Source organism: Octopus sinensis, linkage group LG3 (genome assembly GCF_006345805.1).
Source record: "Octopus sinensis linkage group LG3, ASM634580v1, whole genome shotgun sequence".
NCBI lineage: Eukaryota > Metazoa > Mollusca > Cephalopoda > Octopoda > Octopodidae > Octopus > Octopus sinensis.
Genome location: NC_042999.1, coordinates 5,132,880 through 5,155,993, shown reverse-complemented (window position 1 = coordinate 5,155,993; position 23,114 = coordinate 5,132,880). Strand labels below are relative to the sequence as shown.

At 44.4% G+C, this 23,114-nt stretch overlaps 1 protein-coding gene across 1 annotated transcript; it reads left to right on the top strand.

Moving 5' to 3' along the window:
• The first annotated feature begins 397 nt into the window (after nucleotides 1–397).
• LOC115209326 (splicing factor 3B subunit 2-like) lies at nucleotides 398–22,609 on the top strand. Its single transcript, XM_029777683.2, has 6 exons — nucleotides 398–555; nucleotides 15,284–15,344; nucleotides 17,111–17,180; nucleotides 19,614–19,727; nucleotides 21,194–21,283; nucleotides 22,469–22,609. Exons 2-6 carry the CDS (start codon nucleotides 15,328–15,330, stop codon nucleotides 22,538–22,540), a joined length of 363 nt encoding a protein of 120 aa, XP_029633543.1. The 5' UTR covers nucleotides 398–555; nucleotides 15,284–15,327; the 3' UTR covers nucleotides 22,541–22,609.
• Nucleotides 22,610–23,114: the final 505 nt, after the last annotated feature.

The window sequence follows — 23,114 nt, the reverse complement described above, 5'->3', positions numbered from 1 at the left end:
CATTTTCTGGGTTTTAAGGCTTTCAATTGGAAACTTGGGAACCTTGATCTTAAGAGTAACCCAATGAAGAAGGGAGATAACTCCTTTGGTCTTAAATCATCATTTACGGCATAATTTTTCACCACTGTCGTTATTTTGATATTTTGTGAATAATTAAGGAATATTTGTTGCACTTTGGACTTCTTTTGAATAAAAGGCTTTATAAACGAAAGGAATTTACAAGATTTTGGTTTTAGGAAATATATAACGTATATTTTAATTAAATAAGAATATTCCTTCATGCAGTCGATATTTGCATAAATATAATTTTCAATTATATAACAAAATGAAAGTCATCATTTCATAGTTATAATTTTTAGAATTAAAGTTAGAAACATTGAACGATTTCCAAACGTTTTGTATAATAAAATGAAACACTTGACGTTATTACGACATTGCAATCCCGGTTTACGCTAGAACTTCCGGTTAATGACCGCGTTGGCCCAGGATTTTCTTTTCTGGGATTTTTTCTCTTTTTATTTGATTCACGAAAATCAACTCCAAATTAATTCCTCGGTGAGTTCTTTCTTCTCCATTTCTCCAGGTTCCTCTCCCACGTATTGTTCGTCTCATATCTTTTACCTCCTCCGTCACTTTATTCCACTCACCTCCAATTAACTTTCAATTAATTTCTTTCCTTAATTAATTTATTTCACTTTTCTCGTTTAATTACATTTTCAGGCAATCTTTCGTCTCTAGTAGACCTTTCCGTCGATTTCCGTAAAAATTTTTTTTTTTTTTTACATATGGGCTTGCGGGAACTTTTGAAGTAATGAGAGCGAAAGAGACTAAGAGAAAGCGATTGTATGACGAGGGAAGTTCTTTTGAAGTTACCGTCCAGGGGAAGCATTGATGTACATGTGTGTGTGTTTGATGGGGTGTGGGAGACAGACAGTATGTTGTGTAAGTGAAGTGCTTCTGTTAGTGTGTGTGAAGAGACAGAGAGAGTAAGGTTAATATAGGGCGTAACAAATATCAGAAAATCAAAAAAAAAATGTGTGTAATAGGTGTAAAACAACTTCCTATGAACGAATATGAAAAAAAAATGCCCGCACGCGAAAGGGTGGTGGGGGAGAGGCCTCGGAAAATTCACATCGGGAAGTTCCGAAAGCGTCTGAGGGGCTGACCCGGGCACCAAAACAAAAAAAAAATAGTGTAATTGGTGTAAAACTACTTGTTCTAAACGAGTATCAAGAACACACACTCACACATGAATCATAAACTCCGTATTTCGCAAAAAAATAAAATAAAGAGAAGAAATTCTGGAAAAAGTGAAGAAATGTTGGATCTCATTCCTTGGTTAAAGCTATTTTAAACATTAAATTTATGCTTTTCTTTGAAATAGTTCAGATATATGCAATTCTTCTCACTTATTAAGATGCATTTATCAGAAAAAAGAGACAGAAAAAATTATTATTTTGTGTCAATCCTTCCCTAATTATCCTTTATTAATTTAGTTTTGGCGTGTATTTTTTTCCCAAATTTATTTTTTCACCTTTACAACACTGTTTAGTAAAGCAATTAATTATCTTTATAATTTGCATATTTGACTTATTAATCAAAATTCTCTAGATGTAATATATACGAAGTAATGCATCCTTCATTTATGTGTTCCGTTTTGTATTATGCATGCGTGACTGTTTGTATGTAAGTGTGTTTAACTGTGCACATGAATGTGAATATTAAAGAACATATTTATTTACTATGATTGTTATTTTCAGAACAAATAAATCTTTTGGCTGTTATGTTATTGATGTTATTATTATTGCTAGTTAAAGGGTGGTGACTTGGCTGAATATTTTGAGTCTTGTAGTATGTAGTTGTGTTAGTCAATATTCTGAGTTCAAATCCAACTCATTTCTTTATCATCATTATCGATGGACCACTCAAAGAGGTATGTATACATTATCATTTTCGTAACATAATTTCTGTAGTATTTCAAGATGTTTCTGACACATATTTTGATTCACATGGCGGAGATCCAACATTTCTTCACTTTTTCCAGAATTTCTTCTCTTTATTTATTTTTTTTTTTTGCGAAATACGGAGTTTATGATTCATGTGTGAGTGTGTGTTCTTGATACTCGTTTAGAACAAGTAGTTTTACACCAATTACACTATTTTTTCTTAGTTTAAAGGCCGTGGACTGAAGATGTGAAATTTCCGAAGCCTCTCCCCCACCCCCCTTTCGCAAGCGCGCATTTTTTTCATGATAGTCGTTTAGAGCAAGTTGTTTTACACCTATTACGCTGTTTTGTTTTTGTTTTTGTGCCCGGTTCAGACGCTTTCGGAAATTCCCGATATAAATATTCCGAGGCCTCTCCCCCACCCCTCTTTCGCGAGAGCGCATTTTTTTTGTCATATTCGTTTAGAGCAAGTTGTTTTACACATATTACACTATTTTTTTTCTGTTTTGGTGCCCGGGTCAGCCCCTCAGACGCTTTCGGAACTTCCCGATGTGAATTTTCCGAGGCCTCTCCCCCACCCCCCTTTCGCGTGCGCGAATTTTTTTTTTCATATTCGTTCATAGGAAGTTGTTTTACACCTATTACACACTTTTTTTTTTTGATTTTCTGATATTTGTTACGCCCTATATTAACCGAGAGTAATGTGTGAAAGAAAGAGATAACTGATTTTTTTTACTCGGTGTATGTGTATATGTATGTATATTACTTCAAAAGTTCCCGCAAGCCCATATGTAAAAAAAAAAAATTTTTTACGGAAATCGACGGAAAGGTCTACTAGAGACGAAAGATCGCCTATTTCTCTTCTGGATCACATTTAAATTGTTTTATCGCTGTTAAATTTTTGGCTAAATTTCGATCCTTTCACTCGCCCGATTTTCGCGTGGAATTAAGTACCCTGACCTCCTAATATGCTGCAAATCCCTTATTTTTGTTCGGACAAAAGGGGTGGGGTGAGAAACCGGACCCTTCCTATATCCTGGAATTGGTACTACTAGCGAACAGTTCGAATGAATCGACCCCAGTACTTAAGCCTGGTACTTATTCTGTTAGTGTCTTTTGCCGAACAGCTAAGTTACAGGGACGTGAACGCGCCAACGCCAGTTGTCGAGCGGTAATAGGGGACACATTTGTGTGATGGACTTGTTTCTGTTTTCGTTTACCAAAATCACTCAGATGACTTAGGTCAACCCAACGCTATAGTAGAAGATACTTGCTCAAGGTGCCACGCAGTGGGATTGAACCTGGAGCCTTGTGGTTGCCCATTTCGATATATAGGGGTTGGACAAAATAATGGAAACACCTAGCATCAAAGCATCATAATTTTAAAATATCTATAAAACCGTCAAAAGCTTGTTTATTTTTTTTTTTTATTTATTATTAGTGTTGCTTAATATGTTTTGCTAACATTGCTGTTTCTTTTCAGATATCCTCAGAAAAAGGTAATTAAAATGACAGATCTGTCGGATTTTCAAAGAGGTCAAATTGTTGGTGCTCGTAGGGCAGGTGCTAGCGTATCGAAAACAGCCGAAATGTTTGGTGTATCAAGAAATACTGTCTCAAAAATAATGACAACCTTTGAGAAAGAGGAAAAAACCTCCTCATTGAAACAAAGCTCCAGAAGAAAAGCAAAAATTTCTGATAGGGGCCGTCGGAATTTTCTGCGAATTGTTATAAAGAGTCGCAAAAGTACAGCTCCCAAAATTACTGCGGAGCTTAATGACAACATTGAGAAACCAGTCTCCACAAAAACTGTCCGCCAGGAGCTACACAAAGCCGAACTTCATGAGAGGGCTGCAAAGCCGGATGTTACGAAAGGGCAGTGATTGTATCTGGTTTCCTTGCTTCAGTAGTACGATCAATCTATATTGGAAAATCCCACAAGATCTTGTAATTCTCATTATTCCAACAAAGGAGAATGGAACATAGTACCTCCAAAAAAGAAAAGGAAAAAACAAAAAGATTTACAGGGGAAGCACGAACAAACAGTACTTCCCAACATCAACAACAACATCAACAACAACACACACTCACAACAACAAACAACAACAACAACACTTTCGACACCACTACTGCCACTACCACAGACACAAACAAACACAGACACAATTACAGACACGATTACAGCAGTGAATACAAGAAACCAGAAACTGGTTGAGTATTTGAAAAACAAAACAAGCACAAACATTACAGATTTCATAATACCTACACACAACACACCACCAGCACACATTCTCACAATTAAAATAAACAAAACAGTTTACAACGAAATAAAACAAATATTCCCTAACGATGTGGGATCGTTAGGGAAAAGTTTCTCTCAGAAACTTTACAAAAATATTATTGAAGCACCCGTGCAAAAGCACAAGGGAGCCACCCCCACCACCAACAACAGTAAGTAGAGCCTTTTTTCTCCTTTTTTTTTTTTTTTCCCTAACTTTTGAAACATGGCAAATCTTAGAATCGGTTGCTTGAATGTGAGAGGCCTCGGGTCACCTTGGAAACAGGGTCACCTGTTAAACGACCTGAGGTTTCATGATGTGGATGTAGCAGCCATCAGTGAAACCAGGCTCTCCGACCCGCAGGAACTCGCAGCCCTTTTCGGTGGATACGAGATATTTCTATCTCCGTGTCGGCCGGGAGCGGGCGGTGGTGGTACTGCGGTGTTGTTTCGGAAGGGCCTGGACCTGAAAATAAGGACAGTCTTCTTGGATCCGGAAGGTAAGTTGGTGGTCCTCGACGTGGACGGTAGTGACGGCGGTGCTTTCAGACTGCTGGCTGCCTACGCTCCGACAGGAGCAGGGCAGTCGGATTATTTCAAACATCTGGAAGTTTTCCTGGGAACGTCACGCACTCTAGTACTAGTTGGGGATTGGAACGCTGTCTTAGACGAACGTTTCGATCGGGTGGGCAGGGGAGCGTCTGATAGGAGAGGGGGAGGGTGCAAGAGCCTCGCCAACCTACTCGGCCGCTTTCAGCTGTCCGACAGGTTTCGACTAGACCCCGAATGTGCCAATGTGGACTTGGACAAACCGCATCGGGTCGTCTAGATCGTACTTAGATAGAGTGTTTTGTAGGCCCGGATAAGGACAGCGTAGGTGTCCACAATTCCACCTAGTCGAATATACGGACCACAAATTAGTGATCTGTACTGTCGACTTAGATAGGCTACATAGACAGGGACCCGGCTACTGGAAGCTGAACGCGTCGTTAACGGCGTGCAAAGCTTACAGAGACCGGATTAGTTTACTAGTTAAGCGGGCGCTCACGGGGGCAATCATCAACAACAACTGGTGGTTTGCCCTCAAGAGAGCAATTAGAGTAGAGTCGATTAGGTATAGTAAGTCTCTAGCTATTGAACGTAGGAAGAGAGAGCGGGATTTAGTTAAGAAACTAGACGAGGCTCTTGACACTGGCATCGCGACCGACGTGTTGGCGGCAAGGTTGGCCCTCGACCAACACTTCGACGCCAAACACGAAGGCTGCGTTGTCAGAGCTAAGGCACGTTCGCTAAGCGGGGAGGGGACTAGAGCCGCTCGATGGGCCCGCGTGGCGGAGGCGAAGCGAGGCAACAGAGCAACCATTCGGTCTTTGGTGGACCAGAACGGGCGCGAGGTTACCGAACCGAAGCAGATTGTGACGGTGCTTCAGCGGCACTTTGCTCAACTGTTTGGGACGAGCGGTGGAACGGACACCAACGGTACAGACTTCGGTGTGTACCTGGACGGACTGCCGCAACTCTCGGACAGCGAGGCAGAGTGCTGCGAAGGACCGATATCTGCCTGGGAAGTACAGGAAGCGATGAAGAGTTGCACGAGAGGTAGATCGCCGGGTTTGGATGGTCTGCCCTACGAGCTTTACTTTTCAATGCCAGACTTGTTTGCGGACCTGTTGGCAAACGTCTACTGCAACTGGCAGCAAAACGGGAGAATTCCTGCTTTTGTCTGTCGAGGGGTGGTGGCTTTGATAAAGAAGGACCCAAACAAGGGGGACGTTATAGGGAATTTCCGGCCCATCACTCTGCTCAATGCAGAGTTGAAGATTTTGGCCAAGGTGCTAGCCAAGAGATTGGCGCTTGTCGTGGACAAGCTGGTCGGCGGGACGCAGACATGCGCCGTGCCGACCAGGTCGATACACGACAACCTCCATCTCATGCGCTACATCATAGAGAGGGTGGGTAATGACGCTGGCGCGGGTGGGGCTTTGATCAACTTGGATCAGAGTAAAGCCTTCGATAGGGTCGACCATCGGTACCTGGCAGCTGTCCTCAAGGCAGCCGGCTTCGGTCCAGTCTTCCGCGGGTGGATCGCTGCTTTATACAGCAACATCTGCTCGGTGATACGGGTAAACGGTCACCTTTCGGAACCGTTCGACATCTCGCGTTCGGTCCGCCAAGGATGCCCTCTCTCCTCCCTCTTGTACATTTTGACTCTCGAGCCATTACTGCGCAAGTTGGAGGCTTTGAGGGGCATCCCGCGCGATCTAGGAGGCGGAAACAGCGTGTCTGCTTATGCCGACGACGTCACTGTGCTGGTGTCGAGCCACAGGCACATTGGCCTGATTGGCGAGACGCTAAACCAGTACGAAGCGGTGACAGGGGCAAAGATTAACGCGGAAAAGTCTGTGGGCTTGCAACTGGGCACCTGGAGAGGCAAGCCCATGCCGTCCAACAGCGTCGTAGGGCGCTGGACCGACGGACCCGTTAAGCTGCTCGGGGTCTGGTTCGGTCCGGACCTCCAGGTGGATAAGAACTGGGAAGAGGTGACGAGCAGGGTGGCACGTCTCACCCAGAAATGGGCCGAGAGGAAGCTGTCCCTGAAAGGTCGAGCGGAGGTGGCGAATGCGTACATCGCATCCGTCATCTTTTACCGCTTGACCGTCGTCCCTTGTCCCGACCGCTGGTTGGCCAAGCTGGTACGCCTGCTCTTCGACTTTTTGTGGAAGGGTCAGGTGCCACTGGTCAGGCGATCCATCTGCTGTCAACGACCGCTGAACGGAGGCCTTGGAATGCCGTGGTTGCTGTTGCGCAGACATGCGCTCAGGCTGCGGCATCTCAAGCGCTTCCTAGACGGTGAACAGGTGTGGTCGTCTTTTGTCAGACGCGATTTTCCGCAGCTCGTCTCTTTGACGGAGCTGCAGACCTGGATCAAACGTAGACCGAGAAAGGGCGCTTGGCACCTCGAGTGCCGTCAAGCCCTCTCCGCCCTCCGCCAGGCGGGCAATGCGGTCGGTTACAGCTCCACTCTAGCGTTCTGTAGAGGGTTAGTGGAGGAAAAATGCGACGACGTTCTCGGGGAAACTCTAGGCGTTGAAGACGACGAACTGAGCGGTCTGTTCGGGAGTACTTTCGGGCCGGGGCCGATGGATAATTTCCAGAGGTCTCTCGCCTGGCAGTGCTACCGAGGGGCTCTGCCTGTTCGAGATAAACTCTACCGGCACGGAAGTGCCGTCAGCCGGGCCTGCCCGAGGTGTTGCCAGGACGACGAACCGTTCTGCATGCACTCGTCCAGTGCCCGAGTATTGCTGAACTATGGGTTTATGTCGAACAGCTACTGTCATGTGTAGGACGGATCCGACTATCGGCCGAATCCATAGTGAAGATTGCCCCGCCGACCTCCTTTAAGAAGGAGGGCGAGGCCGTTTTCTTGTGCCTAGTGGCTGTGGCGAAAGGTGGTATGGTGGACCCGTTTGAAAGGGCTAAAGTCAGACACTTTCCGCTTTGGTCAAGGCCTCATCAACTTTTTCAAGTTTCACTTGAAAAGGAAGATGAGGTTAGAGAGGAAAGTGCTGTCCGACAGCAAGTTTTATGAAAGGTGGGTGAATTGTGCGAGACTGGCCTGTATAAATGGACCAGTTCTCAGGTTTCGCCTGTGATTTCAAAGAAAAAGGTAATGTAAAAGGAGAAGAAAGGGGACTCTCTACACCCCCTTTTTTTTTTTTTTTTTTTTTTTGACCAGGCTCCCGTTGGCTTTTGTAGGGTTTTTTCCACCGGGAACATTTCGAGACGTCTCCCCCTTTTGGGAGTTTTTCATTGTTTTTAATAATCATTGCTTTAAAGTTTTTTACACGGATTTTTTTTAACAAACGGACAAAACCCTTTGTAACCTTTCGTCCTGTCTTGTCCCTTTATGTAATCATGCGTGTCAGCCCTTGTGGCCAATAAAAAAGAATTGATTATTATTATTATTATTATTATTCTTTCCGACGCTGATGGACGTACGTGAATCAGCTCCGTGAATTTGACACCAATTTCATTGGAAATCTATTGATAAGTTTTGATATTTTTTAATATTTTTGTAGCCAAACCGACCGGCTTCTTGCGGAGCTCGTCGGTTGGGCGAAATTTTGCCCCATTCGGTGTGAAATTACTGTTTATCCATTTGAAATTGACATTTTTTGCACACACACATTACAAAATGGCATTGAAACGAGCTGCTGGCTCTTCCCTCCTTCTTACAACACCCCCTCCACAAGAACAAAAATTAACGTCACGGGTTACGAACAACCCATTTCAGGCCGTAAAAGGCAACAGAGCTCCTCCTTCCGAAACGGAAAGCACGCGCACCGTTCGAAGGGAGAATGCTAGTCGGGACGTCGCGTTCGACGTCACTCTTGATTTCCCCCCTCTGCCTTCAACAAGTGATGCTGTACCGAAGGGGGAGGAAAAGAAACTTTTTACAGACAAACACAGACAGGAACCAACAAAAAAATGTAAAAGTCTCTAACGATTTTGCTTCTGCTGCGAAGCAAATTTCGGAAGATGTAGAAATAACAATGGAGGACATAAAATTGGCACAAGATTTGTTGAGAAAGGAGGGAAACAGTGTTTTCCTCAACACACCTCAACAACTCATACATGAGACAATATTCATACAAAAAAACAATATTCTATAAAGTTTTCGAAAAGAAAACCAAAAGATTGTTTAACGCCACACCACAACAATTAGAAATAGCTCTGAAGCCCATTTGGGGCCAAAAGAGCTATGTGACAAGAGGGAAGCGTTTTGGAACCATGGAGGTTCGCTTCCCAACAGAGGAGCTTGCAAGGGCGAACGCCATTTCGCCCTTGCAAAATGAACATTTGTTCCTCGTCCCGACGTACCTCGGGCGTAAGGTACAAAAAATAACTATTAACACAATACCCCCCGAACAGAAAATCTCATGGCTAGTGGCGGCTGTCCTCTATGGCATAGAGGACACTGCCACTATTCTGAATGTTCGGAGGGTACGAGAAAAGAACTGGTCAGGCATGGGTATTCAACTGCTGGTACAGATCCAGCAGGAAAACATCAATGCCATACCTGACTTTGTCATCTTACTGGATGGGACCAGGCTAAATGTTACTGTAGAGGGGCGAAAGCCAAAATGTTTCCTCTGCAGTAGCGAAAGCCACCTGAAAAGGGACTGCCCCATTCAGAAAAAGAGGATGGAGGAGTACAATAAGAGGAAGCAACAACAACAACAGAAACAGCACGAAACACCAAAAGCTGCCACACCACCAACACCATCACCAGCACCAAGACGAACAACAACACCACCTCCAACAACAACAACCACCACCAAACCAACACCGACAACCACCACCAAACCAACACCGACAACCACCACCAAACCAACACCGACAACCACCACCAAACCAACACCGACACCAGTACCTCGAAGGTCGATAGCAGCGACATCAACAGCAACAGGAGCAGCAGCACCAACGATACCGGCGGAACCAAAAACCTTTCGTCCTGCTACTGAAGCAGACCCCTCAACCATTCCTTTGCCGGATGAAGAGTCGGATTGTGCGAGCTCTGATTCCAACAAAGGAGAATGGAACATAGTGCCTCCAAAGAAGAAAAGGTGGAAAAAACAAAAAGATTTACAGGGGAAGCACGAACAAATAGTACTTCCCAACATCAACAACAACATCAACAACAACACACATTCACAACAACAAACAACAACAACACTTTCGACACCACTACTGCCACAGACACAAACAAACACAGACACAATTACAGACACGATTACAGCGATAAATACAAAAAACCAAGAACTGGTTGAGTATTTGAAAAACAAAACAAGCACAAACATTACAGATTTCATAATACCTACACACAACACACCACCAGCACACATTCTCACAATTAAAATAAACAAAACAGTTTACAACGAAATAAAACAAATATTCCCTAACGATGTGGGATCGTTAGGGAAAAGTTTCTCTCAGAAACTTTACAAAAATATTATTGAAGCACCCGTGCAAAAGCACAAGGGAGCCACCCCCACCACCAACAACAGTAAGTAGAGCCTTTTTTCTCCTTTTTTTTTCCTAACTTTTGAAACATGGCAAATCTTAGAATCGGTTGCTTGAATGTGAGAGGCCTCAGGTCACCTGTTAAACGACCTGAGGTTTCATGATGTGGATGTAGCAGCCATCAGTGAAACCAGGCTCTCCGACCCGCAGGAACTCGCAGCTCTTTTCGGCGGATACGAGATATTTCTATCTCCGTGTCGGCCGGGAGCGGGCGGTGGTGGTACTGCGGTGTTGTTTCGGAAGGGCCTGGACCTGAAAATAAGGACAGTCTTCTTGGATCCGGAAGGTAAGTTGGTGGTCCTCGACGTGGACGGTAGTGACGGCGGTGCTTTCAGACTGCTGGCTGCCTACGCTTCAACAGGAGCAGGGCAGTCGGATTATTTCAAACGTCTGGAAGTTTTCCTGGGAACGTCACGCACTCTAGTGCTAGTTGGGGATTGGAACGCTGTCTTAGACGAACGTTTCGATCGGGTGGGCAGGGGAGCGTCTGATAGGAGAGGGGGAGGGTGCAAGAGCCTCGCCAATCTACTCGGCCGCTTTCAGCTGTCTGACAGGTTTCGACTAGACAACCCGAATGTGCCAATGTGGACTTGGACAAACCGCATCGGCTCGTCTAGATCGTACTTAGATAGAGTGTTTTGTAGGCCAGCGGATAAGGACAGCGTAGGGTGTCCACAATTCCACCTAGTCGAATATACGGAGCACAAATTAGTGATCTGTACGGTCGACTTAGATAGGCTACATAGACAGAGACCCGGCTACTGGAAGCTGAACGCGTCGTTAACGGCGTGCAAAGCTTACAGAGACCGGATTAGTTTACTAGTTAAGCGGGCGCTCACGGGGACAATCATCAACAACAACTGGTGGTTTGCCCTCAAGAGAGCAATTAGAGTAGAGTCGATTAGGTATAGTAAGACTCTAGCTATTGAACGTAGGAAGAGAGAGCGGGATTTAGTTAAGAAACTAGACGAGGCTCTTGAGACTGGCATCGCGACCGACGTGTTGGCGGCAAGGTTGGCCCTCGACCAACACTTCGACGCCAAACACGAAGGTTGCGTTGTCAGAGCTAAGGCACGTTCGCTAAGCGGGGAGGGGACTAGAGCCGCTCGATGGGCCCGCGTGGCGGAGGCGAAGCGAGGCAACAGAGCAACCATTTGGTCTTTGGTGGACCAGAACGGGCGCGAGGTTACCGAACCGAAGCAGATGTGTACGGTGCTTCAGCGGCACTTTGCTCAACTGTTTGGGACGAGCGGTTGAACGGACAACGGTGCAGACTTCGGTGTGTACCTGGACGGCCTACCGCAACTCTCGGACAGTGAGGCAGAGTGCTGCGAAGGACCGATATCTGCCTGGGAAGTACAGGAAGCGATGAAGAGTTGCACGAGAGGTAGATCGCCGGGTTTGGATGGTCTGCCCTACGAGCTTTACTTTTCAATGCCAGACTTGTTTGCGGACCTGTTGGCAAACGTCTACTGCAACTGGCAGCAAAACGGGAGAATTCCTGCTTTTGTCTGTCGAGGGGTGGTGGCTTTGCTAAAGAAGGACCCAAACAAGGGGGACGTTATAGGGAATTTCCGGCCCATCACTCTGCTCAATGCAGAGTTGAAAATTTTGGCCAAGGTGCTAGCCAAGAGATTGGCGCTTGTCGTGGACAAGCTGGTCGGCAAGACGCAGACATGCGCCGTGCCGACCAGGTCGATACACGACAACCTCCATCTCATGCACTACATCATAGAGAGGGTGGGTAACGACGCTGGCGCGGGTGGGGCTTTGATCAACTTGGATCAGAGTAAAGCCTTCGATAGGGTCGACCATCGGTACCTGGCGGCTGTCCTCAAGGCAGCCGGTTTCGGTCCAGTTTTCCGCGGGTGGATAGCTGCTCTATACAGCAACATCTGCTCGGTGATACGGGTGAACGGTCACCTTTCGGAACCGTTCGACATCTCGCGTTCGGTCCGCCAAGGATGCCCTCTCTCCTCCCTTTTGTACATTTTGACTCTCGAGCCATTACTGCGCAAGTTGGAGGCTTTGAGGGGTATCCCGCGCGATCTAGGAGGCGGAAACAGCGTGTCTGCTTATGCCGACGACGTCACCGTGGTGGTGTCGAGCCACAGGCACATTGGCCTGATTGGCGAGACGCTAAACCAGTACGAAGCGGTGACAGGGGCAAAGATTAACGCGGAAAAGTCTGTGGGCTTGCAACTGGGCACCTGGAGAGGCAAGCCCATGCCGTCCAACAGCGTCGTAGGGCGCTGGACAGACGGACCCGTTAAACTGCTCAGGGTCTGGTTCGGTCCGGACCTCCAGGTGGATAAAAACTGGGAAGAGGTGATGAGCAGGGTGGCACATCTCACCCAGAAATGGGCTGAGAGGAAGCTGTCCCTGAAAGGTCGAGCGGAGGTGGCGAATGCGTACATCGCATCCATCATCTACTTGTCCCGACCGCTGGTTGGCCAAGCTGGTACGCCTGCTCTTCGACTTTTTGTGGAAGGGTCAGGTGCCACTGGTCAGGCGATCCATCTGCTGTCAACGACCGCTGAACGGAGGCCTTGGAATGCCGTGGTTGCTGATGCGCTCAGGCTGCGACATCTCAAGCGTTTCCTTGACGGTGAACAGGTGTGGTCGTCTTTTGTCAGACGCGACTTTCCGCAGCTCGTCTCTTTGACAGAGCTGCAGACCTGGATCAAGCGTAGACCGAGAAAGGGCACTTGGGACCTCGAGTGCCGTCAGGCTCTCTCCGCCCTCCGCCAAGCGGGCAATGCGATCGGTTTCAGCTCCACTCTAGCGTTCTATAGAGGGTTAGTGGAGAAAAAATGCGACGACGTTCTCGGGGAAACTCTAGGCGTTGAAGATAACGAACTGAGCGGTCTGTTTGGAAGGACTTTCGGGCCAGGGCCGATGGATAATTTCCAGAGGTCGCTCGCCTGGCAGTGCTACCGAGGGGCTCTGCCTGTTCGGGATAAACTCTACCGGCACGGAAGTGCCGTCAGCCGGGCCTGCCCGAGGTGTTGCCAGGACGACGAAACCGTTCTGCATGCACTCGTCCAGTGCCCGAGTATTGCTGAACTATGGGTTTATGTCGAACAGCTACTGTCATGTGTAGGACGGATCCGACTATCGGCCGAATCCATAGTGAAGATTGCCCCGCCGACCTCCTTTAAGAAGGAGGGCGAGGCCGTTTTCTTGTGCCTAGTGGCTGTGGCGAAAGGTGGTATGGTGGACCCGTTTGAAAGGGCTAAAGTCAGACACTTTCCGCTTTGGTCAAGGCCTCATCAACTTTTTCAAGTTTCACTTGAAAAGGAAGATGAGGTTAGAGAGGAGAGTGCTGTCCGATAGCAAGTTTTATGAAAGGTGGGTGAATTGTGGACCAGTTCTCAGGTTTCGCCTGTGATTCAAAAAGGTAATATAAAAGGAGAAAAGGGGCCCTCTACCCCACTTTTTTGACTAGGCTCCCGTTGGCTTTTATGGGTTTTTTTCCACCAGGAACCTTTCGAAACGCCTCCCCCTTTTGGGAGTTTTTCGTTGTTAAATATTTTCATTGTTACACTGTTGTTTACACGGATTTTTCAAAAACGGACAAAACCCTTTGTAACCTTTCATCCTGTTTTGTCCCTTTATGTTTACCAATCATGTGTGTCAGCCCTTGTGGCCAATAAAAAGAATAAATTAGTATTATTATTATTCTTTCTTTCCAAGACGACTTACGTGTGTAAAGTGGCTCAGTAAGTTTTGTGCCAATTTGATTGGAAATTTCTCTAAAAGTTTTTACATTTTTTGATATTTGTGTGGCCAAGCCAACTAACTTCTAGCGGAGCTAGTTGGCTCGGCAAAATTTTACCCCATTGGGGGTAAAATTACGTTTTGAAATTTGAACATTTTGAAAATTATACACATACATTTCAACAAACATGGCTATGAAGCGAGCAGTCAGCTGTTCCTTTCTCCCAACACCACACCCTCCGCAAACACACACATTGTCAAAAACGTTTCCAAACCGCCCACTTCTCTCCATAAAAGGCAACAAAGATCCTCCTTCCGAAGCTGAAAGCACGTGCACTGTTCGAAAGGAGAAAGAAAACCAGGACGTCACTTTCGACGTCATTGAAGATTTCCCTCCTCTTCCCTCCACCAATGCTCCGGTACCGGAGAGGGAGGAAGGGAAAGCTATGACTAACATAGACACAAGCATGAACAAAAGAAATGTCATCTTAAAAACGTGTCTTGCAAGGAGATAGATGTTTATTTAGATAACTTAGAATTGTCTAATTATAAGCAACATTACATAAACAACAAACTTTCTGATTTCAAGATCTAATTATGCTTAAAAACCAGCAGAAATAATGGTGTTATGTAGTTCCACCTCTGACAATATTTTCTCCTTTCTTCTCATTCTCTTTCGCCATCTTCGCATTCTGGAGAATATTGTTTTGCGGTAATTGCCTTGCTTTCCTCATTCCATCTTTCTATCTTTTACTTGCTTCCGCCATTAGGCCGTGGCCATGCTGGGGTACTACCTCGAAGAATTTTTAGTCGAATGAATCGATCCCAGTACTTAAGCCTGGTACTTATTCTGTTAGTGACTTTTGCCGAACAGCTAAGTTATGGGACGTAAACGCACCAACGCCGGTTGTCGAGCGGTAATAGGGGACACACTTGTGTGTGATGGGCTTGGTTCTGTTTTCGTTTACCAAAATCACTCACAAGACTTTGGTCAACCCAACGCTATAGTAGAAGATACTTGCTCAAGGTGCCACGCAGTGGGATTGAACCTGGAGCCATGTGATTGCCCATTTCGATATAAGTGTTTATTTTATTGAACCTGAAAAGATTAACTGCTAAGTTGATTCTGATTAGATTAGATTAGAATAGAATTCAGAGCACAAAGGAATTAGAGGAAAAGGTATGGTACATGAAACTAAAATCTTTCTAAAACTAAAGCGTTATTGATTAAAATTTTTTTTTCTTGACCTTTCAGAATTGTCCATTTTGGTCAACTAGGATCACATTTGAAATACAAATATGAGATCTCGTTCAAGGTAAATACAGCTTGAAAAGCTTTATTTCCTCCTGTGTGTTTTTGGTTCAGTGCATGAGTTAGGGTTCCTTAATTGATTTACCTCTTTCTGTACTTTTTATGTGGAACCAGCACCAGTGCTTTTTAATAATTCATGTATGTTATATTTTGTATTTGTATTGTCATAAAAAAATGATTCATTGTAAAAGACTTCTATTTTGTGCAGTTCAGTCAACTTCTCATGCAACAACGCATTAACATCCCCACATCTCTGTTCTGGAACAAAATCATTACAGGATTGAGGTTTTTTTAACTTTAAAATCTTCAACAAGATGTTAAGAGTTAATAAATCTCAGGGAATCATTTTAATTTCAGTTTGAGGAGGTGAGCATTGTCCATAGCCACTGTGGGCTCTCCCAAACTGGAAAGCTCCATTGGGTGTCTCCAGAGAAGATGTTATGGAGTAGTTTATTTCCAAGCATAGAAGATTAGGCGAAGCGTTTAGTGTGAGATTTCCAAGCAAGACACTGTGTGAGTGTTAACTGTACTTGTATTGTAGTGATACACAGCTTGCTAGTGTTATATAAACAGCCAAAGCAACAGAGTTCACTCTGCATTGAATGGAAGTCTGATCACTGCTGTGTGTCAGGGGAGGAAGGTTTGCTAATTACTTAGATTCTCAGCAATTAAAGGAGGTCACAAACATCATCATTTAACGTCCATTTTCCATGCTGACATCGGTTGGAAGGTTTGACAGGGGCCAATAAGCCAGGGGCAACGTCTGATACCTGTCTGGTTTGGCATGTTTTTTGTGGCTGGATGTCCTTCCTAACACCACCACTTTACAGTGTGGACTGAGTGCTTTTACGTAGCACTGGATGGTAGCATAGTTTCAATGGCTGGATTTTTATATTTTTATGATTCTATAGACCTTGGTGCAAGTTGACTGGGAACCAGAGGCCCACCAAAATTGTTACCAATTGGGTCCTGCACCTCCTAAGGCCGACCCTGTATATATATATATATATATATATATATATATATATATATATATATATATAAGGTCATTGTACAGGACAAGGTGACCAACACTGATGTCCTAACTCATGCTGGCCTCTCTTCCATGTACACCTTGCTGAGACAATGTCGACTACACTGGCTAGGCCATGTTTGCTGTATGGAGGACAGCCGAATCTCAAAAGACATTCTCTATGGAGAACTCGGAGCAGGACAGAGGAACAAGGGCTGCCTGCAGCTGAGGTGCAAGGACGTGTGCAGCAGTGACATGAAGGTGCTCAACATCGACATCAACTCCTGGGAGGACCTGGCAGTGGGCTGCACCAGGTGGAAAAGCACACTTCTCAAACAGCTACGGATCGGTGAAGAGAGGCTGTTAGCTGCAGAAAAGTGAGCCCAAAGTAACGGATCGACAGACCAGAATCCACACACAGATGCGACCGAGACTGTCATTCTCGCATTGGTCTCCATAGCCACAGGAGGCGCTGCTCAAGCCGAGCGGCCCGACCTGGACAATAAATGGACAGACGTGATACCCATGGTCAGCCATGACCGAAGGTGGCCTGAGATACATAATATATAGCAATCTACAGGATCAATATATTAGCTATCCATGCATATTGATGCATTAATATATTATTAAACAACTGCAGATTAACCAAAGATTAACCAAAGATAAATATTTTCTGCTGAAACTTAACATCATATTGATAAGGATTTATTTTACAGACAAGTGTGATATAATTTGTTTAAATAATTTTCTTCCGACAGGAACAAGAAGAAGCAACAAATGTCATCTTCAAGATCAGACGTGGACCTGGATCCAGCATCGGATGATGATGTATGTTAATTTATATATTTTTATTCTTGTGAGCATATTGCATATTCGTTATCTGATAATAGTATTTTAAAATCAAAAATTCAAAAATCAAAATCGATCAACATGAATGGAAATTGTAGCTGTGATACCAGTGCTGGTGGCACATAAGAGAACCATCCGAACGTGGCCGTTGCCAGTGCCGCCCTGACTGGCTTCCGTGCTGGTGGCACGTAACAAACACCATCCGATCGTGGCTGTTTGCCAGCCTGGCCTGGCCTCCGTGCCGGTGGCACGTAAAAAGCACCATCCGACCATGGCCATTTGCCAGCCTCGTCTGGCACCTGTGCCGGTGGCACGTAAAAAGCACCCACTACACTTACAAAGTGGTTGGTGTTAGGAATGGCATCCAGCCGTAGAAACATTTCCAGATCAGACTGGGCCTGGTGCAGCCTTCTGGCTTCCCAGACCCCAGTTGCACCGTCCAACCCATGCCAGCATGGAAAGTGGATGCTAAACGATGATGATGATGATGATGATGAAGAATGGTGAATAGAGGTACAACAGAGTTGCATTTATAGTTTATAGAATTATGTACAAAAGTCAGGAAAGTGAACAGTGTATGAGTCATGATATACATGTGTGCATGCGTATGGAGGTGGGGGGATATCAGGTGTAGTTTTGGCGAATTTCAGGAAACATCATTTAATGTCCGCTTTCCTTGCTGGTATGGGTTGGACAGTTTGATAATAGCTGGAGGGCTGCACCAGGCACCAGTCATCTTGTTTTGGCATGGTTTCTACAGCTGGATGCTCTTCCTAACACCAATGTACTGGGTGTTTTTATGTAGCATCAGTACAGGTGCACTGCATGTGGCATTAGGCATGGGTGCTTCTACATGGCACTGGCATGTAAATTTCTTCTCATTTTGCTTAGATAATTTTCTGTGATTCTCACTTACAATCATCATCATCATCGTTTAGTGTCTGCTTTCCATGCTAGCATGGATTGGACGATTTTGACTGAGGTCTGGCGAGCCAGATGGCTGCACCAGGCTCCAATCTGATCTGGCAGAGTTTCTACAGCTGGATGCCCTTCCTAATGCCAACCACTCTGAAAGTGTAGTGGGTGCGTTTACATGCTACTGGCACAAGGGCCAGTCAGGCAGTACTGGCAACAGCCAGGCTCAAATGGTGCTTTTTATGTGCCACCTGCACAGGAGCCAGCCCACCGGCACAAGTGCTAGTAAGGCGACGCAGGTAACGATCATGCTTGAATGGTGTTTTTTATGTGCCATCGGCACGGAGGCCAGCTTGTTGCTCTGGCAAAGATCTTGCTTGTATGGTACCCTTAGCAAACCAATTTTATTTGTTTGTTGTGGTTTGTCTCCAGGAATGTTTCTGTTTGACCTTCTTCTCTTTTTAAATTATATTTAAAAAAGGTAGGCCTACAATTTATTTACATATAGTGCTAGTGGGGCGCTAAGAGCAGGCATCCGTGCTAATGGGGCACTAAGAGCACCATCCAAGTGTGATCGTTGCCAGAGTGGCTAACTGGCTTCTGTGCCGGTGGCACATAAAACGCACCATTTGAGCATGATCGTTACCATCGTCACCTTACTGGCACTTGTGCAGGTGGAACATAAAAAAACATTTGAGTGAGGTCGTTGCCAGTACTGCCTGACTGGCCCCCGTGCTGGTGGCTCGTAAAAGCACCCACTACATTCTCAGAGTGGTTGGCGTTAGGAAGGGCATCCAGCTGTAGAATCTCTGCCAGATCAGATTGGAGCCTGGTGCAGCCATCTGGTTCACCAGTCCTCAGTCAAATCGTCCAACCCATGCTAGCATGGAAAGCAGATGTTAAACGACGATGATGATGATGAAAAAGCAATGGTGATCGTACCACATAAAAAGCTGTGGCCATGGTGTCTCATGAAAAGCACTGGTGATGGTGCCATGTAAAAAACACCCAGTACACTTTTTAACGAGGTTGGCATTAAGGAAGAGCATTAGAAACTAGGCTGAAAACAGACTATGGAACCGGGTGTGGTCCCTGACCTTGCCAGCTCCTGTCCAGCCATCCAACCAATGCCAAAATGGAAAATGGACTTTATATGATGATATATAGGCATAGTTGTACGGTTAAGATGTTCACTTCCCAGCAATGTGGTTTTGGGTTCAGTGCCATTGCAAGGCACCTTGAGCAAGTGCCTTCTACTGTAGCTCCAGGCTGACCAAGGCTTTGCAAGGGATTTGGGCAATGGAATTTGAAATATTCAACTTAGCCCCACCTGTGAAGCTGCTGGCCCTGTGTCAAAATTTAAAACCAGTATTAAAGATGAAATTAATAGATAGAAAAGAATTATACCCGTAACGAGACTGTTACTGTTCACTTTATTGGGGGATTATATTCTTCTCTACAGTTTTATGTAGCATTTTCATGGATTGTATTTTCCAGGAATATCAGAAAACCTTGAAAGCAAAGATACCTGGGTATGTGCCTCTTACACCTGACGAGATTTTTGATGCTTTCTACCGAAGGCCAACCGATCCATTATTGAACCTTTTCAAGGTAAAGCCTGACATTTTGTTTCATGTTTTTTGTTTTACGTTTTTTAATTTTTCATCAAATCAGAAGTTGAAGTCTTTTTTTTTTTTTTAAATGTTTTACATTTTCTCTGCCTAAAAGCAAACATGAAAGGAATACAATGAAGTCGAGTATCTTTGAATTGAATATTATCATTCGAGCGAGGTTGTTGCCAGTACCGCCTGACTGGCCCTTGTGCGAGTTGTTGGCATTAGGAAGGGCATCCAGCTGTAGAAACTCTGCCAGATCAAGATTGGAGCCTGGTGCAGCCATCTGGTTTGCCAGACCTCAGTCAAATCGTCCAACCCATGCTAGCATGGAAAGCAGACGTCTGGGTAAAAAATTGTATACGGTTAATCTTATGTAATCATTACATTATTAACCATCTTACAAACAATAACTCTGAGCACCTTTTCAAACTCCACCTGTCTAACACCCGTGGACATGTTTACAAAGTCAGAAAACAGCACAGCTCCCATGACTTCAGGAAACATTTTTTCACGCTGAGAGTTGCTGAAGCATGGAACAAACTGCCGGCATCAGTTGTTAGTTGTCAGAGCACTGCATCCTTCAAAACTTCCATGCTTCCTGAGATTCGACAACACTACACCTGATTTTCTCCCCTCCATACACACGCAAGCATGTATCTGACTCATACATTGTTCACTTCCCAGACATTTGTACATTACTGCATATGCTTTATTCGCACTTTTTGACAAGTTGTGGTGCACCTGAGCACTGTATACAATAATTTCATTATTATAACAGTCACTGAAACATTTATAAGAATAGGAAGGGCATCCAGCTGTAGAAACTCTGCCAAATCAAGACTGGAGCCTGGTGCAGCCATCTGGTTCGCCAGTCCTCAGTCAAATTGTTCAACCCATGACAGCATGGAAAGCGGACATTAAACGATGATGATGATGTTATAAATCTATAATTTAAACATTCACTTGTCTTGTACTCTATGACTTCTATTGCTGATGAGTCTCCAGTGAAATAACTCAAATTTTCTTCTCAGTCATCGTTTTGGAGTGTAATGCAATATATGGAGTTTTATGTTGTGTACTTAAATATAAGCATCACACACACACACATGTGCCAGATTCAGAAATGTTCCCTTAACCACCTACACTTCAACTCACCTCTCACAGTTGTCACCTTTGCTACTCACACCTCAAGTAACCTTTTCCTACTTTCCTCTAAGTGACCATCTCATTGAAATACATTCTTTTTCTCTCCATTTTTTTGTTCTCTCCTCATCTATTCTTTCTGTTACAAAAGCATTAGCTTGAAACACAAAAGATTTTCCATTTATTTTTACTGAGCGTAAAACTAATAGACATTTTGTGTTTATTTTTGTTTTACCTTGTCTTCATGTCATCTATAATTTTTGTACTGTGTGTGTGTATATCTATCTATATATGTCTTCTTATGACTTGATATTTCAGAGTAAAAAAATTGAGATACTTGATGTAGAGACAAAACCTGGTGATCTATCTGATGAACTGAGAACAGCCCTGGGCATGCCAGTCGGTCCAGTAAGTTATTATAATGTATTCATTTATGTATTCCTACATATATTTATTAACCAATTTCTATTTTTCAAGAGTCTGTTTGTAACAATCCAACTTATCCCATTATCAAGAGTATTATTTTAGCTTTTGTGCAGCTGCAGTTCAATTCTGATTAAGTTGGCTCATTAATTACAGCTTGTTGGTCAAATGATTAAGTGCTCCTTCAAGCTTTATTCTACGTCATTTCTTTCCTTATCCATCTTCTTCCTTGTTCTCCTCCTTTCTCCCACCTTTATCATACTCTCTACCTCATCATCACACCTTATAACTAGAAAACTATATTGAAATGTGCAAAACGTTGAACCTTTTTCTTTCTTTTTTAAGCTTTGTATTCATTCTATTGTCTTCTTTTTTTGCCATTTTGCCAAACCACTAAGTTAAGGGGATGTAAACACATCAACACCAGTTGTCAGATGGTATTGGGACGGCGAACTAGCAGAATCGTTAGCACGCCATGCGAAATGCATAGCCATATTTCGTCTGCCGCTACGTTCTGAGTTCAAATTCCATCAAGGTCGACTTTGCCTTTCATCCTTTTGGGGTCGATTAAATAAGTACCAGTTACGCACTGGGGTCGATATAATCGACTTAATACATTTGTCTGTCCTTGTTTGTCCCCCTCTGCGTTTAGCCCCTTGTGGGTAGTAAAGAGGAGGACTGACCGGGACTCTACTTGATGGGTCGTCTGAGAGGACCCAGGAATATATCAACAACTGTGCATGCCCCACCATCTGACCTTCAGTACTTATATATATATAAGGACATATAGACAACACATTCTTTCAGTTTCTGTCTCCCAAATCCACTCACAAGGCTTTGGTCGGCCCAAGGCTTTAGTAGAAGACACTTGCCCAAGGTGCCATGCAGTGGGACTGAAGCCAGAACCATGTGTTTGGGAAGCTCTCCTTAAACCTGGTTCTTCTCCTGTCAGTTTCCTTTTGCTGAACTTGAGGATGTAAACAAACCAACACTGGTTGTGAAGCTGTTATAGAAGACAAACACAAGGGGAAACACACACACACACACACACACACATTCTTTTATCGTTCTGAGCCATTGCTCTTTGGTATTATATTCAGGTGCAGATGCCCACCTACTGAATGTTCTGAAGATTGTATTTCATCATCTTTTTTTTTCTTCCTATTTCAGAATTCAGAGAAAGTTCGCCCGCCATGGTTTATTGCTATGCAACGATATGGACCTCCTCCATCCTACCATTAGCTTCCTAGAATTCTTTATTCATGAACAACAACAACAACAACAACACAAATAAATCTTTCACAAACTTTACAACTGACAGACTTCATAATTTTTGGTGACCTTCCTTGTTAATTATACATTTCCTGTGTCACTGACATTCTACTTCCTTTACCAACAAGGTTTTCAACATGGGCAGTATTCCCCACACCCAGGGAGCCCTGGGCATGTCAGGTATGTTAGGCTTTAGGGGGCAGTGAGATAATATAATTAACATACTAGATTTTACCTGTAGTAGTAATTCAGTGTGGAGTTTCAATTTCTGACTGAGTAACAGAATAAATTTGCAGTGAGTCAAAGAGGGGATTTGTGACTTCTTTTCACTAACATGGAACTTGATGTAGAAAATTTAGGTAGATCTCATCAGCCAAATCTCTCCTAAAACAAACGCTTTCATCAAAAGAAAGACACAAATTTACAGTTTTTCAGGAAGAAAAAAACCCAAAAACTATGCGATGGGTCTGCTGTATCAGAGGCAAATCTGGGCTAAAGAAAACACAGACAAACATACTTCACTTGAAAGATTATCTACTATAAA